Raw genomic sequence first — 22893 nt, 5'->3', positions numbered from 1 at the left:
ACTGAGCACAGTGCTTGGCAGTGGAGTGCACAGTGACTGGTGCCTGCAGGTGTGTGGTGCGTTATCTTCATTCAAAACAAGAGACAGCAGGTGGTTGAGTGAGGAAGGATGTTGTAGGCAGCAGGTCTGTCTGTGTTTGATGCTGGTGGCTGATGGGAAAGCAGATGTACTGTAGGTCTTCAAGGACAGAGCCCTACAGGTACCTGTAAGAAGTACCTGCATAGCAGGTATCCACAGTCCTGCAAAGTGGTAAAGAGCTCATAAGCCCTGCCCGCAAGCCAGCCTCTACACTTGGGGCGCTCATGTACTAACATGGTTCCAGGCTCCTCCCAGTCCTCTTGGATGATGCGTGCCTTAGCTTTCCCTTCTGCCCTGTTGTAGACTCGGAGGCAGCTGGGGCCTGTGCATAGAGGCAGTATTAGGGTTCCTGGCAGCAAATGCCACCTGGTCTCTGTCTCCTCCCCCTTCTGGGATCACTGGCCCGGAGGTGGGGTGGGATGAATCACTGGCCTCTCCTGAGTGAGAGGAGCAGTCAGTGTAAGACCTCGCTGTGCCACCTCAAGCCTACTTCTTCCCTCCCAGCTCAGGAGACCAAGAAGGAGACCCAAAAGCTGGCTTGGGACTTCCTATAGGGCGTATGGCCTCCACATATATCATGGGGCTGGCCAGTCAATGGTTGGTGAGCAGTCTGAGAACCTGGTTCTTTGGGGAGCAGGCGAGTCCACAAGTGGCTCAGGTGGTCTCTGACATGGTCATATGGGAAGGGCTTATTGCATGCCAGGCTGTGGGGAGAGGGGCACTATCTAGAGCCAGTAATGGGCCTGGTGGCTAGGGGGCTAGGCAGGAGGATTGGGCCACACTTGGGACACAGCGTCTTCAGAGAGTTTATTGATAATCAGGTGCTGGGCTGGAGGTTGGTTCTGATAGAGGCCCAATATCGCATCCCAAAGCCTGTCTTAACATGACTACAATGAAGGTTGGCACTGCCAGTAGAGCTGACATCTTGTGGGGGACTATTTCCACTTACTCCCTCCCCGGCGGGGGAGTCAGCAGCATGGTGTTCATTGGCATTCATTTATTGATATTTTTCTGGTCTGGACTCTGTGCTGGTGTTCCCAGGGGCCAGAGAGATGACTCATATACAGCCTTCAGTCCTCAAAGGACTTGCAGTGGGGAGAGGGCATTTCAGACAGCCGGAAGACGAAACCATCTGTAATGAAAACGACATAGAAAAGGCTAGACCGTCCTACCCTGGGAGTGGACGAGAAGGAAGGGCTTCCTCCAGGAGAGGTTATTTGGGATGGGATCTGAAGGTTGAGTAGGAACTTTCTAAGTAAAGAAGGTGGAGAGCGAGCAGGTAGAAGCTCGAGAGGAGCTGACGAGTTTGGTGGTTAGGAGAGTTGTTCAAGAGTTCATACAGCTGTGCTGCACTGGACAGGCAGGGCCTGGATGTAATGACTAGGAGTGCTGGGGCAGAGGAGGCTCATTAAATGTTGGGGTGCATGTGCATTAAGAACAGGACAAAACATGATGTCTGCCGTGGGAAGCAGCAGGGAAGTAGATTGGTCAAGGGGACAAGACCCATAGAGCACCCCCCATACAGAGGTGGGGGGAGCATGTGTCAAGGCAGGAAGGCTAAGCGGGGCCTGCTGCAGCCCACGGTCCAGCGAGACGAGGCCTGTGAAGTGTCCCAGCATTTCACAGCCAGGAAGATGGTGATGACGATGCTGAGAATGGTTTCAGCAGAAGGATGTGGGCAGCCGCCGAACTGCAGGGGATCGACAGGGGAGGTGACATTTGAGCCAGGAAGTGGATGACAGGTGAGAAAGAGCTGTGGCAGCGCAGGAGCACTTGGCGTTGGAGGGCAGCCCGGGGCAGGCAGAGGAGGAGGACGGAGGGTGCAGGGAGGCCCCCCTAGAATGGAGGGTCGGTCATGGGCTGCCACGAGGAGAGGATGAGTTGGAAATGCCGGCTGGAGGCAGAACAGAAGGTGCAGGGCCAGGACTGGGGTGGCTTCTCCTTGAGGGAGAAGCAAAGCGAGGAAGTGGAGAGGGATGATGGGAAGCTAGGAAGCCCGAGCTCTACTCAGTGAAGAAGGCCATGGCTGAGACAGTGGCAAGGTGGGTTGGGTCCTCCGTGCCCAGAGGCCCTGCGTGCCTAGCCTGTCAAGTGCCAGTTGGCTCAGCTACAGATTCCCCAGCAGGCTGGGAGTGGGTGTGGAGAAGGCAGCTAGTCACAAGGCTGGGACGGCTGAGCGGGTGTGGCAGAGGGGCTGGGTGAGAGGACCGAGGAGCTGCTGCCATGGCCTGGTTCTCTTCTGCAATCGGCTAGAGGCAGGGAGGGTCTGTGGGAAGCCAGGAGGACCCCTGGAGGAGGCAGGGAGGCTGATGGATGGCTGAGGAGGGGGCCGTAGGGGTGAGAAGAGACAATCAAAGCGTTTCTAAAAACCTAATGAACGTTTACCCCAGACCAAGCCTAGGGCCCGTGGCTTTGCATTATGAGGTGCCAGGTGGGGATGATACGGGTAGTAGTCGCTGGACAGGAAGGCAGGGTCAGAGAGGGAAAGAAAGGACTTACTGTGTGCTAGCCTAGTCAGAAAGGGCTTTCAGGTGCAGAGCCTGGGCTGGGCAGCAGGGGTCATAGAGAGCACAGCCCTCTGGGGGTGCTTGTGTGGTGCCGCCCAGCTTTTACAAGTAAGGGAGAGATGTGGCTGGGAGAAAGTAGTACCTTGTAGTCTGGGGACAGCGTGGGCTGAGCCTTGTTCCCAAATGCTCTTGCAGTCCCCCTTCCCGGTGGCCCCTTCATGCCCCTACATGAGTAAGTCCTTTCCCCTCCCCCTCCCTGCTGCCTAATCTGAGGGCGTTAGTCACCTGTCCATGTGACTACCTGAGATGAAAGTACACTGATGAAGAGGGAAGGTTTATTTCACCTTACAGTTTTGGAGGTTTCAGCCCATGGCCAGTTAGTCCAGTTACTTTGGGGATTGGGGCAAGGCCACACACCATGGAGGGAGTATGTGGAAAAACAAGCCTGTCCTCCTTGTGGCGGGGATTGACAAGGAAGGGAAGACGGAAGGGGCAGGGTCCCTAATCCCCTTCAAGAGCATACTCCCTTATAACCAGAAGACCTCCCACCAAGAACTTCCCACCACCTCCAATATCCCTGACCTGAGAACATTCCAGATCCAAACTACAGCAGAGAGAGAGAGAAAGAGAGAGAGAGAGAGAGGGGCCTGGTGGGGCTCCTGCCTGTGTGGCAGAGCAGGCTAGGGAGAACAGGCCTCAGGGCTGGTGGGGACTGCCAAGGCCTAGACAAGACACATCAATCTAGCAGCTGAGAGGCCTCCTGGGGCACCTGCCGCTCTTCTGTCCGTAAGGGCAGTTGGAAGAGGGCTCTGAGTTGTAGGTCCCTGTTCTATCTCCTTGGGTCTCAGAGGAGTGACATTCCAATCTGCACCTCCACATCCCAATTCAGTACCACTTGTGGGGCAGAATTGCCCCATACCCAGCCCTAGGCCCAGCAGTTGTATTCCAGCTGAGCTTCGAGCTCACTGCGTTGGCAGTCCTTCCTAGGGAGAGGACAGGAGAGGCAGGTGTGGCCCAGAGCTCATTAATAGGGGTAGCCATTCTCCACATCTCCCATTTGGCCAAGGCAAGAGATGGAAAAGCCGTAGTTTCCTTCTCTGCAAAACGGTGGCAGGGAATGGGGCAGGATGAAATGCTCTCTCTGCATCTCCTGCAGTTGCTTCCAGGCCCTCAGGCTGAGGACCAGCAAGGCTGCTCTCTTTGTGCCACTGTGGCAGGACGGAGCTGGCTTTGCTGAGCCCCTGCCGCCACCTCCGTGTTCCAGGTGAGGAGCCGGAAGAGGAACCGAAGGTGAAAACCCAGTGGCCAAGGTCTGCAGATGAGCCTGGGCTATACATGGCGCAGACAGGTAACTCGGGCCCGCCTCCCTTCCTCTGTGGCGGGGGCCCGACTGTGTGGCGTCCGGTGGCATGTGTGCTTGGCGTGTGCCCGTCTGTGTCTATGTCTTGGAGCTCAGTTGTGTCTCTGCCTTGTGAGGCCTGTGGGCAGGGCTGGGTTGTCTCCCAAAGAGCCTGCCACTCGGGGGGTCAGGGTAGGAGGGTCCCTCTGATGCTTCCCCTGCCCCTATCTTGTTGGTACTCCCCCGGCCCCATGACATGGAATGTCTGGGAGGTGTCCCCTGCCGCCGACGCTGTCCCTCTCTTGTAGGCGACCCGGCAGCTGAGGAGTGGTCCCCGTGGAGCGTGTGTTCCCTGACGTGTGGGCAGGGTCTGCAGGTGCGGACCCGCTCCTGCGTGTCCTCCCCCTATGGGACCCTGTGCAGCGGGCCCCTGCGGGAGACCCGGCCCTGCAACAATTCAGCCACCTGCCCAGGTAGGCCCGACCTCCTCCCTGCCCGGTCTGCCAGCAGGGTTAGGTCTTATCTGGTACTCGGGCAAATGAATCTTCTTTAAAAAAAAAAGCTCAGCTACCCTCTCTTTTCACTCAGCAAACTCTCCTACCTCCCATACCATGCCTAGCTCCATGCACTATGTCAGCTGGGCATGGAGCTCGGGAACACAGATAAGCCCCGCCACTCTGGGCACCTCACTCTCCTGATGCCTACCTGTGTCCTGGTTATCAAGGCTCAGCCTGGCCTTCAGTGCCTCCCCGTAGTGCTCCCCTAGCTCTGGGTTCTCCAGTACCCCCACCACTGTCTCAGCTCCCTGAATTTGTTTATTCTTGTCCTGCTCCCACCTTGGCTAAGCAGTTCAGCTCCTTCCTGAGAATCTAAGATGAATGCCACTTTTATTGTTAAAACGAAGCCTTCCTGGACCTCTTCCCTCTCTGCTCTGGGCTCCCCATCCTCCTCCCCAGGGGGCCTCCCCTGGACCCTTAGGCCTTTCTCAGTTAAGCATGGAGTTGGGGAAATGCATGTGCCTGCCTGGGACAGTGGTGACCACAGGGGCAGGCAGGGCAGCCTGCTCCTCACTCCCTGGGCCGGGTGAAGTGCTGGCTGTGCATTTAGAGTTAAGGCCTATCTGGGGAGGGCCCTTGGTAACTGCGAGTGAGACAGGAGCTTGTGGAGGGCAGGCTTGGTAAGGGGGGTCAGGGTGAGACAGGAGCTTGACAAGTTGTGTTCCAGCGTGTGAGATCGTTGTGTTGGTGTCCACGTACCGGTTCATGTATATTTGTGTGTCCATGCACTTGGGGCTGGGAGGCGCACTTCTGTTGCCCCTAGACTGCCGTGTTGGATTCAGGCTCTGGGTCTGAGAGTGGGAAGGGAGGGGGAGGGTGGCTCTTGGATTGCCTTGTGCCTCCAGGAGAGGAGGACCCGTGGCTCCCCTCTTTGGTTGGTCCTGCTCTCCGGGTGTCCACAGGGTCTGTCCTGTGTGACTTGGAACCTGTCTGCCACATTCCCGCGGAGCTCTGGGACCCTGAGAGATTTCCCAGGCAACAGACCCCTGGCAGAGCCAATAAGGAGCAGTCGCTGAATTGCGGAGCTCCTCATTGGTGGGCGGAGGGGCAGGCGATGGCAGTGGGCGGGGCCGAGGTGCCGCCCAGCCACCGGCCACGTGCTTCCTTGCAGTGCACGGCGTGTGGGAGGAGTGGGGGTCCTGGAGCCTGTGCTCCCGCAGCTGTGGGCGCGGGTCCCGGAGCCGGATGCGGACCTGCGTGCCCCCCCAGCACGGCGGCAAGGCCTGCGAGGGTCCCGAGCTGCAGACTAAGCTCTGCAGTATGGCCGCCTGCCCGGGTCAGTAGCGCCAGGGGGCTTGTAGGCAGGCGCTGCCCAGCCGGTGGGGGGTGGGGGGCAGGGGGGGACCCAGGGGAGACAGTCAGTTCCAGTGCCCTGCCCCTGGGAGCCCCCATGAACTTTGACCAAGCATGGGGAGACCAGAGTCAATGCCTGCAAGAGTGGGAGGTAAGCCCCACCCCTGACTTGGGGTTGGCACACTGTGACCCAGACAAAACAGGACTGCTGCCCGATGCCCCTACCTCCAAACCCTTGCCTGCCTTTGCCCTTAACAGCACTTGGGTGCCTCCAGCCTGCTGGACCGATTGGACACAAAACTGGGCTCAAGTGCAGGCAAAGATTAGAAGCAGCCCTTGTCCTCAGCAAGGGGAGAGCTCATCCCGCTGTCCTGAATGGAGAGGTGTCCCTGTTCCTAGAGCAGGCGACAGGCAGGCAGGCTGAGGCCCAAGCATCACCTGTGCACTCCCCTTCACATGCCCTGCTTGAATGGATCTGGCCCGGCACAGGTCTCTGTGCCAACCAGGTTTCTGTTATCTCCCCCTAATACTCTGCCCACGGCAGTCCACCCACGTTCTGCTCAACGGCCACCCCTGCTTGTTTCTCCCCATGCAGTGGAAGGCCAGTGGCTAGAATGGGGTCCCTGGGGCCCATGCTCTTCGTCCTGTGCCAACGGCACCCAACAGCGCAGCCGGAAGTGCAGCGTGGCAGGCCCAGCCTGGGCAACGTGCACAGGAGCTCTCACTGACACCCGTGACTGCAGCAACCTTGAGTGCCCCGGTAAGTACTCTGTGTGAGGGTGGCATGTGGCAGTTGGAAGCCCTGGCCCTGGGGCCAGGCACCTGCAGCCTCTCCCCCCTCCCCTCCCACAGCCACTGATGGCAAGTGGGGGCCGTGGAATGCCTGGAGCTTGTGCTCCAAGACGTGTGACACAGGCTGGCAGCGCCGCTTCCGCATGTGCCAGGCTGCAGGCACGCAGGGCTACCCCTGTGAGGGCAGCGGAGAGGAGGTGAAGCCCTGCAGTGAGAAGAGATGTCCAGGTATGCTGACACGACCCCTCAGGGGGCTGGAGCTGGCGTGTGAGCCCCACTGAGCCATCCTTGTCTCCACAGCCTTCCACGAGATGTGCAGGGACGAGTATGTGATGCTGATGACGTGGAAGAAGGCAGCAGCTGGCGAAATCATCTACAATAAATGTCCCCCCAATGCCTCGGGTAAGGCCATCACAGACCCTCGCTGGATCCCCTTCTGGATCCCCAGCTTCTGAGTCTCCATCCCGGGGAAATGGATGAGAGCTTGGCCCTCATGCCCAGCCCTCCCTTCCCCTTGTCTCCCTAAAGGGTCTGCCAGCCGCCGCTGTCTCCTCAGCGCCCAGGGTGTGGCGTACTGGGGACTGCCCAGCTTTGCCCGCTGCATCTCCCATGAATACCGCTACCTATATCTATCAGTGAGTGTGCCCTGCCACATCAGATGTCCCAGACTCCCGTAGGGAGTGGAGGGAGCTCAAAGGTGGCCTCCCATGTGCCTTAGCATCTGCTGTACTCACCTTAGACGTTAAGAATGCTCATCTAAGTGTCTCTACCCCACTAGAGTGGGGGTTCCTTGAAAGCAGGGGAAAAGCTGAGTTTGTTTTTGTTTCCCCAATGCCCAGCCAAGGGCCTGCCCTACTGTCAGGGTCCATTTCAGCGGCTGTGGCACACAAGAGTATATGTTTCTGACTCCATTAGGTATTGGTTTGCATTTCAGGCTTGTGTTGGGTAGGGGGGCAGGACTCACTGCACTGCACTGAATGTGAAGGACCCTTTGTGATGGGGAACACGTTCTTTCTTCAAATGCTTCCACTGGAGTCTTTTCAAGTACCTTTTGGGGTGCTCCCTCCCCCCACCTCCATTTCCTCTCCTGTCTCTGAGCCCCTTTGAGCAGTTCTCCCTAACTTGGTATGAAAGCAATGGGTAGGTGGGAATGGGATGGCCCAGGGTCTGCTTCAGGTTCTGCAGCTCCAGTGACAGGAGCCGGCATGTCACCTGCAGCTTCGGGAGCACCTGGCCAAGGGGCAGCGCATGCTAGCGGGCGAGGGTATGTCCCAGGTGGTGCGCAGCCTGCAGGAGCTACTGGCCCGGCGCACCTACTACAGTGGGGACCTGCTCTTCTCCGTGGACATTCTGAGGAATGTCACTGACACCTTCAAGAGGGCTACCTATGTGCCCTCGGCTGATGACGTGCAGGTACCATCTGTGCTGTCCTCAGGAAGAAAAGCCCCAGCGTGGAGGGAAGGTTGAGGCCCAGGTTCCTGGGTGCAGGGCAGGGATCCCTGACCTTCCTTATTCTCTCCCTAGCGCTTCTTCCAGGTGGTGAGCTTCATGGTGGATGCAGAGAACAAGGACAAGTGGGACGATGCTCAGCAGGTAAGGGCCACACCTCCTTGGGCTTCTCTTCTCATGACCCATCCCTGCCATGAACCCTTACACCTTACCCACTCTCTGTCCCCAGGTGTCCCCTGGCTCTGTGCACTTGCTCCGCGTCGTGGAGGACTTCATTCACCTGGTGGGCGATGCCCTCAAGGCCTTCCAGAGCTCTCTGATTGTCACAGACAATCTGGGTACAAGGAGGCAGGCGGGGGAGGGGGTGCTGGATGTGATCGAACCCAAACTACCACCGTGGGTGAGGGATGGTTTCTGATGGGCTCTTCCTATTACTCTTTCACGTATGAGTTCTGACTTTCCCCCAGTTAATCCTCTGATTGTATCTTTCTCCCTGTTTCTTCCTCCCCTCCATCTCTGCGTTGCCTGCTTCTCTGTGTTTGTACCAATCTCGGTACTGCCTTCCGTGGTGTGCGTCTTCTTCTGGGCCTGTTCCCTTTGTCTGTGGTGTGGTGTGTTTCGCCTGCCTCCTCCCACTGCAGTGATCAGCATTCAGCGGGAGCCCATCTCCGCTGTGTCCAGCGACATCACCTTTCCCATGCGGGGCCGCCGGGGCATGAAGGACTGGGTACGGCATTCAGAGGACCGTCTCTTCCTGCCCAAGGAGGTGCTCAGCCTCTCCTCCCCAGGGAAGCCTGCTACACCTGGGGCCGCAGTGGCAGCGGCAGCAGCATTGGGCAGCCCGGTCAGGGGGAAGGGCCCAGGAACGGTGCCCCCAGGGCCAGGCTACTCCCACCAGCGTCTCCTCACCGCAGACCCTGATGAGTCCTCTTACTTTGTGATTGGTGCTGTGCTCTACCGCACCATTGGCCTCATCCTGCCACCCCCCAGGTGAGTCCAACCTGAGCAGAATGGTCCATGGGCAGCCCTGTATCCTCAGGGACCCCTCACTGGGCTCTGGAGACAGCCGCTTACCAAAGGCTATGCTGGCATCCAGGACTTGGTGAATGGACCCAACGTCTTGGCCATTGCGCTCTAGGCTTTCCCCTGGGTATTGGCTCCTGGCAGTTCTGAACCCCATCCAGAGCAGCTTCAGGGTTCCTCCTGGGAACCTCTGCCATTAGCTGACCTCAGTATCTGTTCCCCAGGCCTCCCCTAGCCGTCACTTCACGGGTGATGACAGTGACCGTGCGGCCTCCCACCCAGCCGCCAGCAGAGCCCCTCATCACTGTGGAGCTCTCCTATATTATCAATGTGAGTGGGGGCCCAGCTGGGGACGCTGACTCTGCCAACGAGGGTGGCCAGAGCCTGTCTGGTGGGAAGGTAGTCTCTCTCCATGGCGGGCTGCATCTCGGCCCTGTGTGGGAGTGCCACGGTGGCTGGGGTGGTGACCGGGGACTGTGTCCTCCCCACCCTGAGCTGCATGCCTGTCTTCTGCTCTCCAGGGTACCACAGATCCCCACTGCGCCAGCTGGGACTACTCCAGAGCGTGAGTGGGGGCAGCTCCGGAACTGCCCATCAGAAAAGAGGAATCTCTTATGTAGTCATCATAGTCGATGTGCATTATGTTGAAAATGAACTGCATGACTTGAGGGCAGGGATGGGAGGGGGCGAAGTAGGGGAGAATGAAGGAAGGGGTGACATTAATCAAGAAGCAGTGTTCTTACAACCTGCCTTAATGGAATTGTAACCCTTTTGTACAATTACTTGAGAGAGGGAGGGAGGAAGGGGGTGGAGGGAGACAGAGGAATCTCCCAGTGGCATCTTGGTGCCATCCTTGGCCTGAGTGCTCAAGACCATATGCTAGGGCTCTCTGTTGTCACCTCATGGATGTAGCCTTGTCCTTCATTTCACTTGTCCCTTGCCAGTGGGCAGCACTAGAGAGGCAGGGCTCTAGAGCTGTGCTCAAGATCCATGCTACCTCTCTTCCACCCAAGAGATGCCAGCTCGGGGGACTGGGATACTGAGAGCTGCCAGACCTTGGAGACACAGGCTGCCCACACACGCTGTCAGTGTCAGCACTTGTCCACCTTTGCTGTCTTGGCCCAGCCTCCCAAAGACCTGGTGAGTAAGAGAGAAGTGCCACACTGGGCAAGGGAGGAGACCCCTGGGCTGCCTGAGCTGTCTGGTGCTGGCAGGCACTGGGTGATCTTCGACATGCCTCTGTGCAGGCACACCTGTGGGGTCACACATGGAGCTGGAGCCCTGGGGTGAGGCGGATAGCCGTGACATCTGCCCAGGGGGTATGGGTGGGTGTGCCCATGTGTGCATCTGCTTATACGCACCACATGAGCGAGCAGGCTTGGTCTGCGCTGTGTGAACAGTAGTGAGTGTCCTTCTGCATGAGGGTGTCCCCGTCTGCAGCAGACGGGGCCTGGGCGCCCTGCTGCTGGCCCTCTCCCAGCAACCCATCTCCCACAGACCCTGGAGCTGGCGGGCGCCCCCTCCGTCCCCCTGGTGATAGGCTGTGCCGTGTCCTGCATGGCCCTGCTCACACTGCTTGCCATCTATGCTGCCTTCTGGAGGTAGGTTGGATGTCCGATGGGGTGGGAGGTGGCCAGCCACCCCGGGTCGGACAGGCAGCCAGCGCCTCTGCCTCTGCCTGCTGTGCTCCATCAGGTTCATAAAATCTGAACGCTCTATCATCTTGCTGAACTTCTGCCTCTCCATCCTGGCTTCCAACATTCTGATCCTCGTGGGCCAGTCCCGGGTGCTGAGCAAGGCAGGTGCAGGCTCCCGGGGGTGTGAGAGGCTGAGGGTGGGGAGTGCCTGCAGGTGGGGGGGGGGCGGTGCGTGTGTTTGTGTGAATGTCTTTAAAGGATATTGGGGAAAGGGTGTGTGTGCGTGTGTGTAAGTAGCATGTGAGCATAAGTGAGGGCGTTGGGAGAGGGGTGTCTGTACTCAGTGATGAATGTTTGTGTACACATCAGTGAATGTGTGCGTGAGCTGAGTGCCTGGGTGCACGTGTGTTGAGCTGGTGGCATTGGGCCTCCCTCTTACTTGGGGGGGGCTCCTCTGCCACCTGCCTGTGACTGACCCGTACTGCCCTCTATGCTTTGGCCTTCTCTGTACTGTGTACTCCGTGGGTGCCTGGTGTGGGGCTTATTCAGCCCCCTGTCTATCCCCCTCGCTGCCAGCCCCGTCTGTGTGTGGGTGGCTTGCCTGCCTACCTCCCCGGATGCGGAGTGTTGTGTGCATGTCATTGGGCCCGTGTCGTGCTGTGTGTGGGTGCAGGAAGGCGGGGGTGCCTGGCAGGACTCTCGGGGGCGGGGCTCTGGTGGGCGGCTGGCCACAGCAGCGCCCAGCAGCAGGTGAGGGAAGCTGGCGCCTCCCACCCAGGCAGCAGCTTAGGGCCACTCCTTCCCGTCCCCTCTCCCTGCAGGGCGTATGCACCATGACGGCTGCCTTCCTGCATTTCTTCTTTCTGTCCTCCTTTTGCTGGGTGCTTACCGAGGCCTGGCAGTCCTACCTGGCTGTCATTGGGCGGATGCGCACCCGCCTCGTTCGCAAGCGCTTCCTCTGCCTGGGCTGGGGTGAGCGAGGCCAGTGCTGGGCTCTGCTTCTGGGCCTTGGGTGGCAGGGGCAACCAGAGAGAGACCGCTTTAGCCCTAGTTCAGCTCTCTGGGTGTGTGGGTCATCTGGGCTGGGATAGTCAGGGGAAAGAAGAGGGTCCTGAGTACCCACAGTCTTCTCAGTATGGCTCCTGTGCTCCCCTAGGTCTGCCTGCCCTGGTGGTGGCTGTGTCTGTGGGCTTCACACGCACCAAAGGATATGGTACATCCAGCTAGTACGTGAGCCTCCTGAGTGGGGGCTGGGAGCTGGGGGGCTGGGGGGGGGGTCTGGGCTGAGCATTTGCCTTCTTCTACTAAGATTCTGGCTCATACCTTTTGTAGGTCTTTGGGCCAATTCCTCCATAGCTCTGAGCCTCAGTTTCCTTGATTGTGAAAAAGACATGCTAGGATTAGATAATGTCCCCTCACCTTGGAGCTCAGAGGTCAGCCTCCTTTCATTTGTGTGGTAGCCCCGGAGCTGGGCCTGTTGTTCTTGACCTTTGTTGGAGGGAAAACTGAGTTTCAGTAAGAGCTGACTCTAGCTCCGCCTGAGGCTCAGTCTTAACTGGTAATGTACACAGAGTAGCAGAGTCTGAGAGGTGGTGTTTGGGGGTGGGGCAGGAGCATTCTGGGTGCCTGATGCTCCCTTCTCCACCCCCCCCCCCCAGCTGCTGGCTTTCTCTGGAGGGTGGTCTGCTCTACGCCTTTGTGGGCCCTGCAGCTGTCATTGTCCTGGTATGTTCCCTTTACAGCATCCTGGGAGAGATGTAGGCCTGCTGCCCTGTCTTCCTGTCCATCTGCTTCTTCCCTGCCCTCCAGCTGCCACCTGGGGGCAGGGGCCCACCCCAGAGGGCACCTGGTGATCCTGTCTTCCCCCTTTGCCCCTTCCGGCCCCCAGGTGAACATGCTCATTGGAATCATCGTCTTCAACAAGCTCATGGCACGTGACGGCATCTCAGACAAGTCCAAGAAGCAGAGGGCTGGGTAAGGGGAGAGTCTCTGCGACTTGGCCTTTCTGGAAACCTCAGGGAGAGTGGGCTGAGGGCATTCTTGGAGACTCAGGGCTTGCCAGTGCCATCTGGGCTCCCTAACCTTGGAGCATCAAGGGCGCAGGCAAGGTGGGCGCCCGAGTGCTCAGCTGCAGCCCCTTGCCCACCCTAACCCAGCTCTCTCTCTCTCATCTGCCCTCCCCTCCCACCCCTCTCTGGGCTCATTCTGCCCTGTCTTCCGGCTTCCCATGTGTTTCCCCCTTCTCCCATGTCTGTGCTGCCCCCCCCCCCCCCCGAGGTCGGAGCGGTGCCCCTGGGCCAGCCTGCTCCTCCCCTGCTCGGCGTGTGGAGCGGTCCCCAGCCCCCTGCTCAGCTCAGCCTCGGCCAGGAACGCCATGTTAGTCCTGGGGGGCAGTGGGATGGGCGGGGGCAAAGGAAGGGGGGACAGTGCCTGTGGTGGGGGTGGGGAGGGAGGGGCATATATCAGTGTAGTGCTCGGGAGAGCCTGTCCTGCCCTCCAATTGCTATGCACTCTTCAGGGCTTGCGAATGAAGTGACAGTGGGCACTGGGGAGTGACTGTGCCCCCTCAAGGTGCTGGGTTCCTTTGCCCACCCTTTCCTCCCACCCCACCCCTGCTTCTGGCTAATGTTCGGCCCAGGCACGGTTACAGACAACTCCTCCTCACACCACTCTAAGGCCCTCAGAATTTGTGAGCTATAGAACCTGAGAATTAGAATGATAGAGTCTTAGAATAAGACAATCAGAAGCTGAGAACATTAGAATGAGTGAATCATAGTCTTATCATCTGTCACAGAATCAGACCTAGGATTTCAGAGGCGTTGAATCTCACAATCAATTGGAGACAGAATCAAGGAGGTAGACAGTTTTATTACACTGAGGACCCCCACCCCCCCCAGCCTCAGAGAATTTTAAAATCCCAGCTATGCCAGAGCAGAAGCACCTCAGGCCCAAGCCCCCACCCAGGGCTGGAAATCTGCCTGAGCCTCCCTGACCAGCGAGGGGCCTGGGGCTCTGGAGGGTACTGGTGGCTGGTACTGTCACTATGGAACAATAACGAGCCCAGAGCACTCTTCCTTGGGCTACCATCTGCCTTTCTGCCCAGTCTGCTCAGACAGCAGTTCAAAGCTTGGGTTTTGGAGTCACCAAGCTGGGTTTGTGTCTCACTTCTCCTCTCCTCTGCCCATCTGGGCACACTCCAGTCTCCTCATCTATAAATTGGGACACTAGTCCTTGGGCCTGTTTATTGGAGTTGTTTTGATCACAATTTGGAATAATCTACGTAAAGTGTTCAGTGTAGGGCCTGGCAGAGAATTGGTGGTTAATCAATGACAGCTCTTATTACTGTGATTAGGCCCTCTCTTGATGTTGGCTCCGCCCCTAGAGCTTCAGAAACCATTGTGTCCACCCCCCTGCTGGGTCAAACGGTGATGAAACACTCTTCCTAGGACAGATCTGGCCCCCTGCCCATCTCTGCCTTGGCATCCCTGGCTGTCTCTGCAGAATGGTTCACTTGGCCTTGTCTGCAGCTGTGCCTGACTCCACTGGGGGTGCAGAGCAATGGGGCAACATGGGATGAGTGTGGCTTTGGGCCCTTTGGTCCCTCGCGGGCCGTAGCAGGTGTGGGAGGGGAGCAGCTTGGAAGCCAAGGCTCATCTGCCTTTTTTCTCTGCCCTTCCCTTGCACCGAGGCCAGAGTTGTATAGGCTTGCTTCCCCCCTCCCCCCAGCTAGGATCCTTCTGCCCAGGGCACTGAGCAGCCACGGGCACTGAGAGTTCCTCCATGGGAAGCTGGGAGGCTGGCCTCCACCTCACTGGTCCTGGCCCCCATCTTTACACCAAGGATTTTTGTTCTGGCATTCTTCCCATGTACTGCCTGTTTAATCTTCTGGGTGCCTCTTGTCAGTCTCTTGCGCGCTCTCTTTAACTGTGGCGAGTGTCTGTCTTCAGTCCTCTCCTCTTCTCCCCACCCCAGCCTACCCAGTGTGACCCAGACGTTTGCATTTTTCAAAGTTCCCCAAGTTGGTGCCTGCCACTCCCCATGTCCACATCTGACGTCTTCTCCACCTCTGTTCCCTGACCTCGTGTCTGCTTTGGCTCAGTCCTCCTGTGTTTGTGTGTCCATCCCACTTCTGCTCCCCGCCTCTGCCCTGCAGTCTCGGCCGTCTGTCCCTGTGCCTCGATTTCTCTGGCTGCAGCTCCTTAGTCCCTTTTTGCTTGAGGATCTTCCCCAGGTCCGGGAATTTGGGCCCCTGCCAGTCCCCAAGCCAAATAGAGGCCTAGGCTCCTGCCACTCTGTCCTGCAGAATGTCACTCTGACAAACCCTTCTCTACTGTCCCCTCAGGGCCTCACTTTGGAGCTCCTGTGTGGTGCTGCCCCTCCTGGCACTCACCTGGATGTCTGCTGTCCTGGCCATGACAGACCGCCGCTCCGTCCTCTTCCAGGCCCTCTTCGCTGTCTTCAACTCTGCGCAGGGCTTTGTCATCACGGCCGTGCACTGCTTCCTGCGCCGAGAGGTAGGCTGGGCTTCTCCCACCCTGCCAGCCTGCCACACTGGCTTAGGCCCTGGGTTCTCCCTGCTGGGGGACCAGGAGCAGCCCTGGAGAGGCTGGAGCCAGGCCTGGGAAGCCTGGCCTCTGGCTCTTTCTTCCTGAGAGCCCAGCCCAGGTGGTAGGACTTCAGGCTGGATTGGTGTCTTTCTCTTTATACCTACCTGGGTGTCTGGGGTGGGAGGTCTAGCCATCCTGTGTTTAGAGTCCTGTGGGGGACTCCTCAAGCCTCATTCTTTCTTCCTCCTGCCCTCTGTCCCCAGGTGCAGGATGTGGTGAAGTGTCAGATGGGCGTGTGTCGGACTGATGAGAGTGAAGATTCCCCTGACTCGTGTAAGAATGGGCAGCTGCAGATCCTGGTGAGTGAAGAGGCCTGAGCCTCACCACTCCCACCCCCCTGTCCTCAGCCACTCACCGACCCCTCTGTGGCAGGGAGGCGGATGCCGCCTTTGATTTGGATTTGATCACTGACAACTGGGTGAAATCAGAAGGGTCTTGCCCCTCACTCTGGGCCTCCCCCGCCTCGGGAGCTCTGTTGGTCTGTGTGCTGTGGGTGGCAACCCCCCCCAGTAGGGGACAGGGAAGAGGTGTGTAGGGAGGGGCCTGGGCCCCTTCCCACTCTGATACATTGATCCTTCCTCTGCCCACCTGCTCTCTCCCTCTCCGCCTATAGTCAGACTTTGAAAAGGATGTGGATCTGGCTTGTCAAACAGGTGAGTCTGCTGGGGAAGAACGGAGAATGGCCCCAGGGATGAGCAAGAAGGGGACCTTGACGCCTGTCGAGGGCGGCCCTGATGGAGGCCTGGCTGCTGGAGTCCACCTTTGGCATCACACAGGCCTGAATGGGATTCAGGCTGCAAGTGGCTTGCTGTGTGCCTCTGGGCAAACAACCTCTCTCTCTGAGCCTCAGGCAACACACTTATAGAGGGGAGAATGCCACTGTTTTTGGGCAGGTGGGGGGAGTAGGGACGACAAATTTAGGACACCGCAGGAGCTCCTGCTTATGGTGCCATTTCCATGACTCTTACCAGAGTCTCTTTCCAGTCCTGCCTCCTAGGTAGATGCTGCCTCATGGGTGTGGAATAGAGGTCAGGACCCACATTAGAGCATTGTGGGCCCTGGGCTTTGGCTTTGCTTCCTGCCCCGCTTTTCTGTGGGCCTCTGAGCCAGTTGTCTTCCCATCCCCTTTGGTGTGTACAAGAGTGGCATCCATCTGTACTCAGTTTCCCTCCCTGTCAAAGCTCAGGAGGTTGGTACCTGCTCAGCCTGGGCAGAGGTTCCTCAAGACTCATCCTTCCTTCCCCTCCGCTCTCAGTTCTGTTCAAGGAGGTCAACACTTGCAACCCATCCACCATCACAGGCACGCTGTCCCGCCTGTCCCTGGACGAGGATGAAGAGCCCAAGTCCTGCCTCATGGGTCCTGAGAGTGGCCTCAGCTTCTCTCCCCTGCCTGGGAACATCCTGGTGCCCATGGCAACCTCCCCAGGCCTGGGGGAGCCGCCGCCCCCTCAGGAGACCAACCCTGTGTACATGTGTGGGGAGGGTGGCCTGCAGCAGCTGGACCTCACATGGCTTCGGCCCACCGAGCCAGGTTCCGAGGGGGACTACATGGTACTGCCCCGGCGGACTTTGAGCCTGCAGCCTGGCAGTGGAGGGGCAGGAGGTGAAGAAGCCCCCAGGGCCCGGCCAGAAGGGACCCCCCGGCGGGCTGCCAAGGCACTCACCCACTCTGAAGGCTACCCCAGCTTCCTATCTGTGGAACATTCGGGCATGGGGCTGGGCCCTGCCTACGGGTCTCTACAGAACCCCTATGGAATGACCTTCCAGCCCCCTCCACCAACACCCAGCGCCCGCCAAGTGCCCGAGCCGGGGGAGCGCAGCAGGACCATGCCCCGCACCGTGCCTGGCTCCACCATGAAACTGGGCTCCCTGGAGGTGAGGGGCTGCAGGGCCTGGGGTGGGGGCTCTGCCCACGGGTGGGCCTGAGACCATGTCCAAGTTGTGGGTGGGGTCCTGGAAGGGACACCTCCAGCTGTCCCAGAACACCTCCTCAGACAGTCGCTGGATCCACCGCAGCTCCCAGTGACATTGTGGTGGGCTTGGACTCCTCGGAGAGACAGGGACGCCGTGCCAGAGGGTGCACTGCCCAACCTCTGCATCCTCACTCAGGCCCCGGCTGTAGGGTGACTGCTTAGGGGGAGGCCTCTCTAAGGGAACTGTGGCCCAGGCACGGTGCTGTACGGCTAGGGAAGCCACCTAAGGGGCCGCGCCTGGGCATCTGTGCCACACAGCTCTGCGTTCCAGTCTTCTGATGGGCTGTGAGACACTGAGCATGTGGCAGGATCTCAGCCTCTGCTGCCTTTTGTGTGAGGCGAGGACAGTGTAGCAGTCTCTTTGCAGGATTGTGTGAAGGAGTGGGTGGTGTAACCTGTTTATTTCTGTGTAGAACAAATAGAAAGTGAAGTATTAGAAAGTTGGGGGTCAGTAGTGCTAAATCAGCCCCAGGCACTGCCCAGGGCGCCTTCCTGAGAGAATGCAAGCCCATTCTGTAGTCCGCCTGGCCAGCCTTGTGTTTTCTGTCCATGTAGGCTTTCCCTCTGGCCTGCTCCCTTCAGGGGATTGTTGGGAACAAACAGGTGGTAGTGACTCTTGTAGAACTCTGGATCATTCTCGAACTCCTAATTGGATGGATGTGGAGGATATGGATAAGGAAAGAGGCCAGAGTCCTAACTCAGACATGATTGGCGGCTTGTGTTTGGCCTCAGAAATCTGTTCCCCATCCTGTACACAAAGAAGATTAAGTTAGCAGCTAGAGGGGTCACAAGTCGAAGTTTTTCTCCTAAAATGTTTCTTGAACATTTGGTGCCGGCACAGATGGCAAAAAGGAGAAAGGCGTAACAGAGACAGAAGAGGCAACTCTGGTGTTGGAGAGGGGCAGCAGTGACGTGGCAGGCTTTGTCCTGTGGACACCTGTCTGTCTGTGGCTAGGCCAGTGACGAGGGGACAGTGTTGGGCTCCGTGTGGGGGAGGTAACAATACGGGTGGTGGCACTTTGAAGGGGTCAGGGCTGTGTGGGCTACGGTGATGGGCGGTGGGAATGCATACTGGGTCTGTGCACACACACTGTCTGCAGTGTGCATGGGGCAGGGAGAAGAGTGGCTGGGTGTGGAAGGACACACGTGTGGAGAAGGGCAGGTGAAGGGTCAGGGCAGAGAATGACAGTCTAGGGATAGGCAGAGCAGGCAGGGAGGTGAGAAAACCAGGAGATAGGTGTCACAGGCCATTGGTGGTGTCATGCCCACCAGGTTGGGACCTGGGGAATTCTACGAGTCATGATTCTGGTTTCTTTGTGAGTGCAAGCCCCTTTGTGGCAAGCCCCTTTCCCACCCTGGCCTTATAGCTTCCCTGACTTGCCTGAACGTTGCTCTCCCAGTACCAGTGTTCTGACTCTGAAGTCACAGGACAGGGTGAGGAGACATGGAGGCCAGGGAGACAGGGCCTGGACTGGCAGGGTTATAGGGAGAAGGGAGCCTGGGGCTGGCAGAGATTAGAGCCAGGGTAGAGGGGTAGAATCCAGGCTGTGTGATCCAGTGTGACCCAGGTGTGTGTGAGCTCCCGGCAGCACCTGCCTGCTTGTGCTTGCACGCATATCCATTGGAGCACACAGCTCCAAGGTCCTGGCAGAGCCCTGGAAACCCCGTGCTCTGTGTAAAGTCCTGCCTGTGGTGAAAAGCTGTCTTTTCTTTCGTTGCCTCCTACTGCTCCCTCCCAGCGTAAGAAGCTACGGTATTCAGACCTGGACTTTGAGGTAAGTGGTGTGGGGTATGTTGGGTGGGTAGGGGGTGCCTGTCCGTGGAGGATCCACCCCCAAAAGTGGCTCAGGCCCCATCGCAAGAGTCCTGTCCCAGCCCTCCAAGCCTGTGGTTTCTGTGGGGTCTTTCCTGCTATTCCCTCCTGCACCAACCTGAGGCGGTGGGGGTGAAGTGAGAGCCAGCCTGCTTCCAGAGGGGCCAGCAGCAGGCAGGGATGTGGGGCTCAGGATGCTGAGTGCCCTCGCAAGAGGGGGCCGAGCCGTCCTCAGTGCTGCCCAGAGGAGCACTCCTCTGACGCCCAGTGGCTCCTAGAAGGTGATGCACACCCGGAAACGGCACTCGGAACTCTACCACGAGCTCAACCAGAAGTTCCACACTTTCGACCGCTACCGCAGCCAGTCTGCCGCCAAGGTGAGGCCCCCCGGTATCCCGGACCTGTGGCTCCCACAGCAGGAGGAGAGGCGGTGGCTTGTGTCTCTGGGAGGGACAGAAGGGGGCTCTGGGGAATTTGTACTGTCCCGTCCTCCTCCCCCCCCTGCCTAGACAGCCTCACCAGAGGCCTCCCCACTGCAGGATCAACTGTTCTGGGGGCCTCCCTGTGCTGGGCTGGTGGGGGAGTGTTGTGGGTAATGCACAGGACAGGCCACTGGGGATAGGGGAGGGTGAGCAGACAGGAGCCACCAGCACGGAGGCCGGGAGTGGGCGCCACATTTGTGTGCTGGCCCTGTAATGTTGGGCAGTGCTGGCAGTGTCTTGGGGTCTCCTCCATCTGTTCAGTACTGTGAGTGAAGGCTCCTGGCCCCTCACCACGGGCTCTTCCGGCTTCCCTACAGGAGAAGCCCAGCCCCGGGGACCGGCCTGGCCTGTCCCAGCATCGGCGGCACCAGAGCTGGAGCACCTTCAAATCTATGACACTGGGCTCGCTGCCCCCCAAGCCCCGAGAACGGCTGGCCCTCCACCGGACAGCCGCCTGGGAGCCCACAGAACCGCCGGAAGGTGACTTCCAGACAGAGGTGTGAGTGCCACGCCGGACTGCCCACTGCACAGAAATATATATCTCTCTATTTTCACACTCCACTTTGGAACTACCCAGGAGCCAGCGCCCCTCCCCCTCCCGGGCGGGGCAGGAGGCATGGAGGACTCAGCCGGGTGGGCGGGCCAGCTGGGGGAGCCAGACACCACGTGGCGGGGGGGCCAGGGCCCCTCCTTGTTTCTCAGAGGCCCCTCAGTCCCCCCCCCCCCCCCCAGAGCCTCAGAGCCTTGTCTTTGCCCCGGCCTGTCTGTCCCTGTCCTGGGCTGGGGAGGGGGGAGGGAACTTTGTTGGGAATAAACTTCACTCTGTGGACTTGGCTGCTGAGCTCTTTGCTTCCCCCAGGTGACGGCCCAGCCCTAGAACCCCAACTTCATTCCCCAGTGGGTCTTGTCAGATTGTGTGATGTGGTCAGGCCTGTCCAGGCTGGGAGGGGCCACCCGGCTCTGACCCTGACTTCCTGTGTGGCCTTACATGCTTCTTCCCTTCCTGGTTACCGGCTGGAATGACAAGGAAGAACGAATGTGTCCTTTGGCGCCTGCGGCTGGCATTCTCTGGTGGCTTTCACAGTCGTGGCTGTTGTTCACTGGGACCTTGGGGACAGACTCCCTGGCTAGGTTGTTATAAGAGGTGGGGGGCCACGTGGGTGCTCAGAGCTTCCCACACATGGTCTCCAGCCCTTCACAGGGTTAGGGTGCCCATTCTTTGGATGAAACATGAGGCCTGAGATGGGCAGTGATTTCCTCAAGCCCAGTTCAGAGGTAGAGCTGGGGCTTCAGGCCAAGCTTGGTGGAGGTCAAGCTTGGGACTTGACCTTCATGACCTGAGGGGAGCTGCAAGGATTTGGGTTGGGTAAAGCCTCCGGCATCAGGCAGACCAGGGGTTAGGGAGAGTGAGGTAGCAGTGGTGACTCAGAGACCCATTGCTGGGCACCCAGGAAGGAAGAGTGTAGATCAGCAGGTGGAAACATCTTGCACTGTGTGCTGCGACTTTTACGAGAGTAACGACACAGTTTTCAGAGGTCGTAGGCGCTATGGTCATTTAGCACCATGTCCACCTCTGGGCCCCTTCTAGGAGCCCCTAGGAGGGAAGAGTTAGGTGCTGTAGGAGCCTGGGTGATGTTGAAGGAAGAAGGGCTGGCTGTGGAGTATTCCCACATGATGGCCTCCTTCAGGGGCCTGGAGGAGGGCCGTTTGATAGGCCTTGATGGTACAGGTTTCTTCTGAGTCCCATTCACATCCTGCAAGCAGAGTTCTCTGTTCTGCGACTCTTCTGCCTCCCTCCCTTAGCATTTAGTTGTACAGAGGGCTTGCTTGGCACACCACATCTGGTTCTTGCAGGCAGGTGCAGTGACTGTCCCATTTTACAGATGAGGAAAATGAGGCAGATTGTACACGATGTGGCCACATAAACCTGGTTTCTAAGTGACTATATTGGGATGCGGCCAAGAGTGGGCAGAATCTGATGCCAGCCAGCTAGGCACAGGGAGCTTTCCTCACTCAAGAGAACATGCAGGCCCGGGTGCTAGTGACCCTAGCTACTGTAACCCTAGCTACTGAGGAGGCTAAGATCTGAGGATCATGGTTCAAAGCCAGCCAGGCAGGAAAGTTCATAAGACTCTTATCTCCAATAAATTACCCTAAAAAGCCAGAAGTGGTGCTATGGCTCAAGTGGTAGAGTGCTAGCATAGAGCAAAAGAAGCTTAGGGACAGTACCAGGTGCTGAGTTCAAGTCCCAGGACTGGCAAAAAAAAAGTGTGTGGGTGAGAGGGAGTTTCATCTTGGCCTGGCTTGCTCTGTGTGTGTGTGTGTGTGTGTGTGTGTGTGTGTGTGTGTGCATGCACGCATGTTCGTGAAGGGAGGGAGGGATCATCATTCTTCTAGGCAGGCATCCTCATCCCCCGGCCCACCCGGCCTTCCCCTCCCAGCTCCCATCACTCTGCCCCCAGAGGGAAGAATCTTTCCTCTTTTGAATTCCAAGTAGAAAACCTCCATGAAAGGAAGGGCTCTGATCAGTCCCAGGCACTGTGATTGGCAGCCCTTTCAGGAGCCTGGGGAGAAAGGGAGGGGTAGAAGGTCTGCAAATCAGGGGTCTTGTTCCTAAAAGGCTGTGAGGGTCTTGCACAAAGGCCTAGCTCCTGGTCTTGTGCCAGCAGATTTCTCCGTGCTATCCCCTGCCACCACCTAGCAGACCCCATGCCTTTCCCTGAGCTCCTGTCTGCTTCTCCCTTTCCCTGGCCTCCGCTGGCAAGGACTCTCTGGGGTGGAGTATGGATTTGCATTTCCCTCCCCGCTGGTAGTTTCTTGCTTTGTGTCTACCTGGTTGATTCTGCTCCATCAGTGGGCACAGCTGCCAGGAGAGGCTCCTGACAGCTTTGAGATTTGCCACTTTTGTGTTCCAAGACTTTCCTGGGACTGTGACGCCCGTTCCCCTCCCCCCGCCTCCCCCCCACCCCGTCCCTGCTCTCCTCCTAGGCACTGACTTGTTGTGTCTCTTTTTGGGTTTCCTTATCCTTGGCCTGAGAGCCCTCCCATTTGGGTTGATTTCTAACAACCTGCTATTTTGTTCCTGGGCTTGCATCTCTCGCCTCATAGGCTCCTTTATTTACTCACCTCAGACCTTCATGCATATGTCTCAATAGTGATCGTCTGAAAACCCAGATCTGGTGGGGGTGCCGCTGGCCCAGGATGCCCAGGATCCAAAAATTAGTCTATATGTCATGGTCCTTGGCAGTGTAGCCCTTGCCTACTTTCCCACTCCTCTCTTGCCTCTGTGACTGTGCATGCACCTTTCCTCCTAACATGAGCACACTCAGTTCCTGCTGAACTG

At 58.2% G+C, this 22893-nt stretch overlaps 1 protein-coding gene across 3 annotated transcripts in view; it reads left to right on the top strand.

Moving 5' to 3' along the window:
* Adgrb2 (adhesion G protein-coupled receptor B2) overlaps positions 1-20349 on the top strand; it is a 28261-nt gene extending 7912 nt beyond the window's left edge. The window contains exons 2-29 of one of the 3 annotated variants that reach the window (XM_048350743.1): positions 3850-3933; positions 4233-4397; positions 5593-5757; positions 6370-6534; positions 6627-6794; positions 6867-6968; positions 7095-7201; positions 7785-7979; positions 8091-8159; positions 8245-8353; positions 8657-9005; positions 9263-9368; positions 9560-9603; positions 10052-10178; positions 10536-10639; positions 10734-10836; positions 11497-11647; positions 11832-11901; positions 12334-12400; positions 12564-12649; positions 12953-13051; positions 15018-15189; positions 15486-15581; positions 15896-15935; positions 16538-17157; positions 18995-19030; positions 19347-19445; positions 19868-20349. In XM_048350743.1, coding sequence (XP_048206700.1) covers positions 3850-3933; positions 4233-4397; positions 5593-5757; positions 6370-6534; positions 6627-6794; positions 6867-6968; positions 7095-7201; positions 7785-7979; positions 8091-8159; positions 8245-8353; positions 8657-9005; positions 9263-9368; positions 9560-9603; positions 10052-10178; positions 10536-10639; positions 10734-10836; positions 11497-11647; positions 11832-11901; positions 12334-12400; positions 12564-12649; positions 12953-13051; positions 15018-15189; positions 15486-15581; positions 15896-15935; positions 16538-17157; positions 18995-19030; positions 19347-19445; positions 19868-20053 — 3884 coding nt within the window. In that variant the 3' untranslated portion in view covers positions 20054-20349. The remainder of the gene's footprint in view (positions 1-3849; positions 3934-4232; positions 4398-5592; positions 5758-6369; positions 6535-6626; positions 6795-6866; positions 6969-7094; positions 7202-7784; positions 7980-8090; positions 8160-8244; positions 8354-8656; positions 9006-9262; positions 9369-9559; positions 9604-10051; positions 10179-10535; positions 10640-10733; positions 10837-11496; positions 11648-11831; positions 11902-12333; positions 12401-12563; positions 12650-12952; positions 13052-15017; positions 15190-15485; positions 15582-15895; positions 15936-16537; positions 17158-18994; positions 19031-19346; positions 19446-19867) is intronic. The other 2 variants (XM_048350744.1, XM_048350745.1) reach the window with 2 other exon arrangements.
* The last annotated feature ends 2544 nt before the right edge of the window (positions 20350-22893 follow it).

This window comes from Perognathus longimembris, chromosome 7, assembly GCF_023159225.1.
Source record: "Perognathus longimembris pacificus isolate PPM17 chromosome 7, ASM2315922v1, whole genome shotgun sequence".
NCBI classification, from domain to species: domain Eukaryota; kingdom Metazoa; phylum Chordata; class Mammalia; order Rodentia; family Heteromyidae; genus Perognathus; species Perognathus longimembris.
Note: the sequence above shows the minus strand (reverse complement) of the source record. Positions and strands in the feature narration are given on the sequence as shown.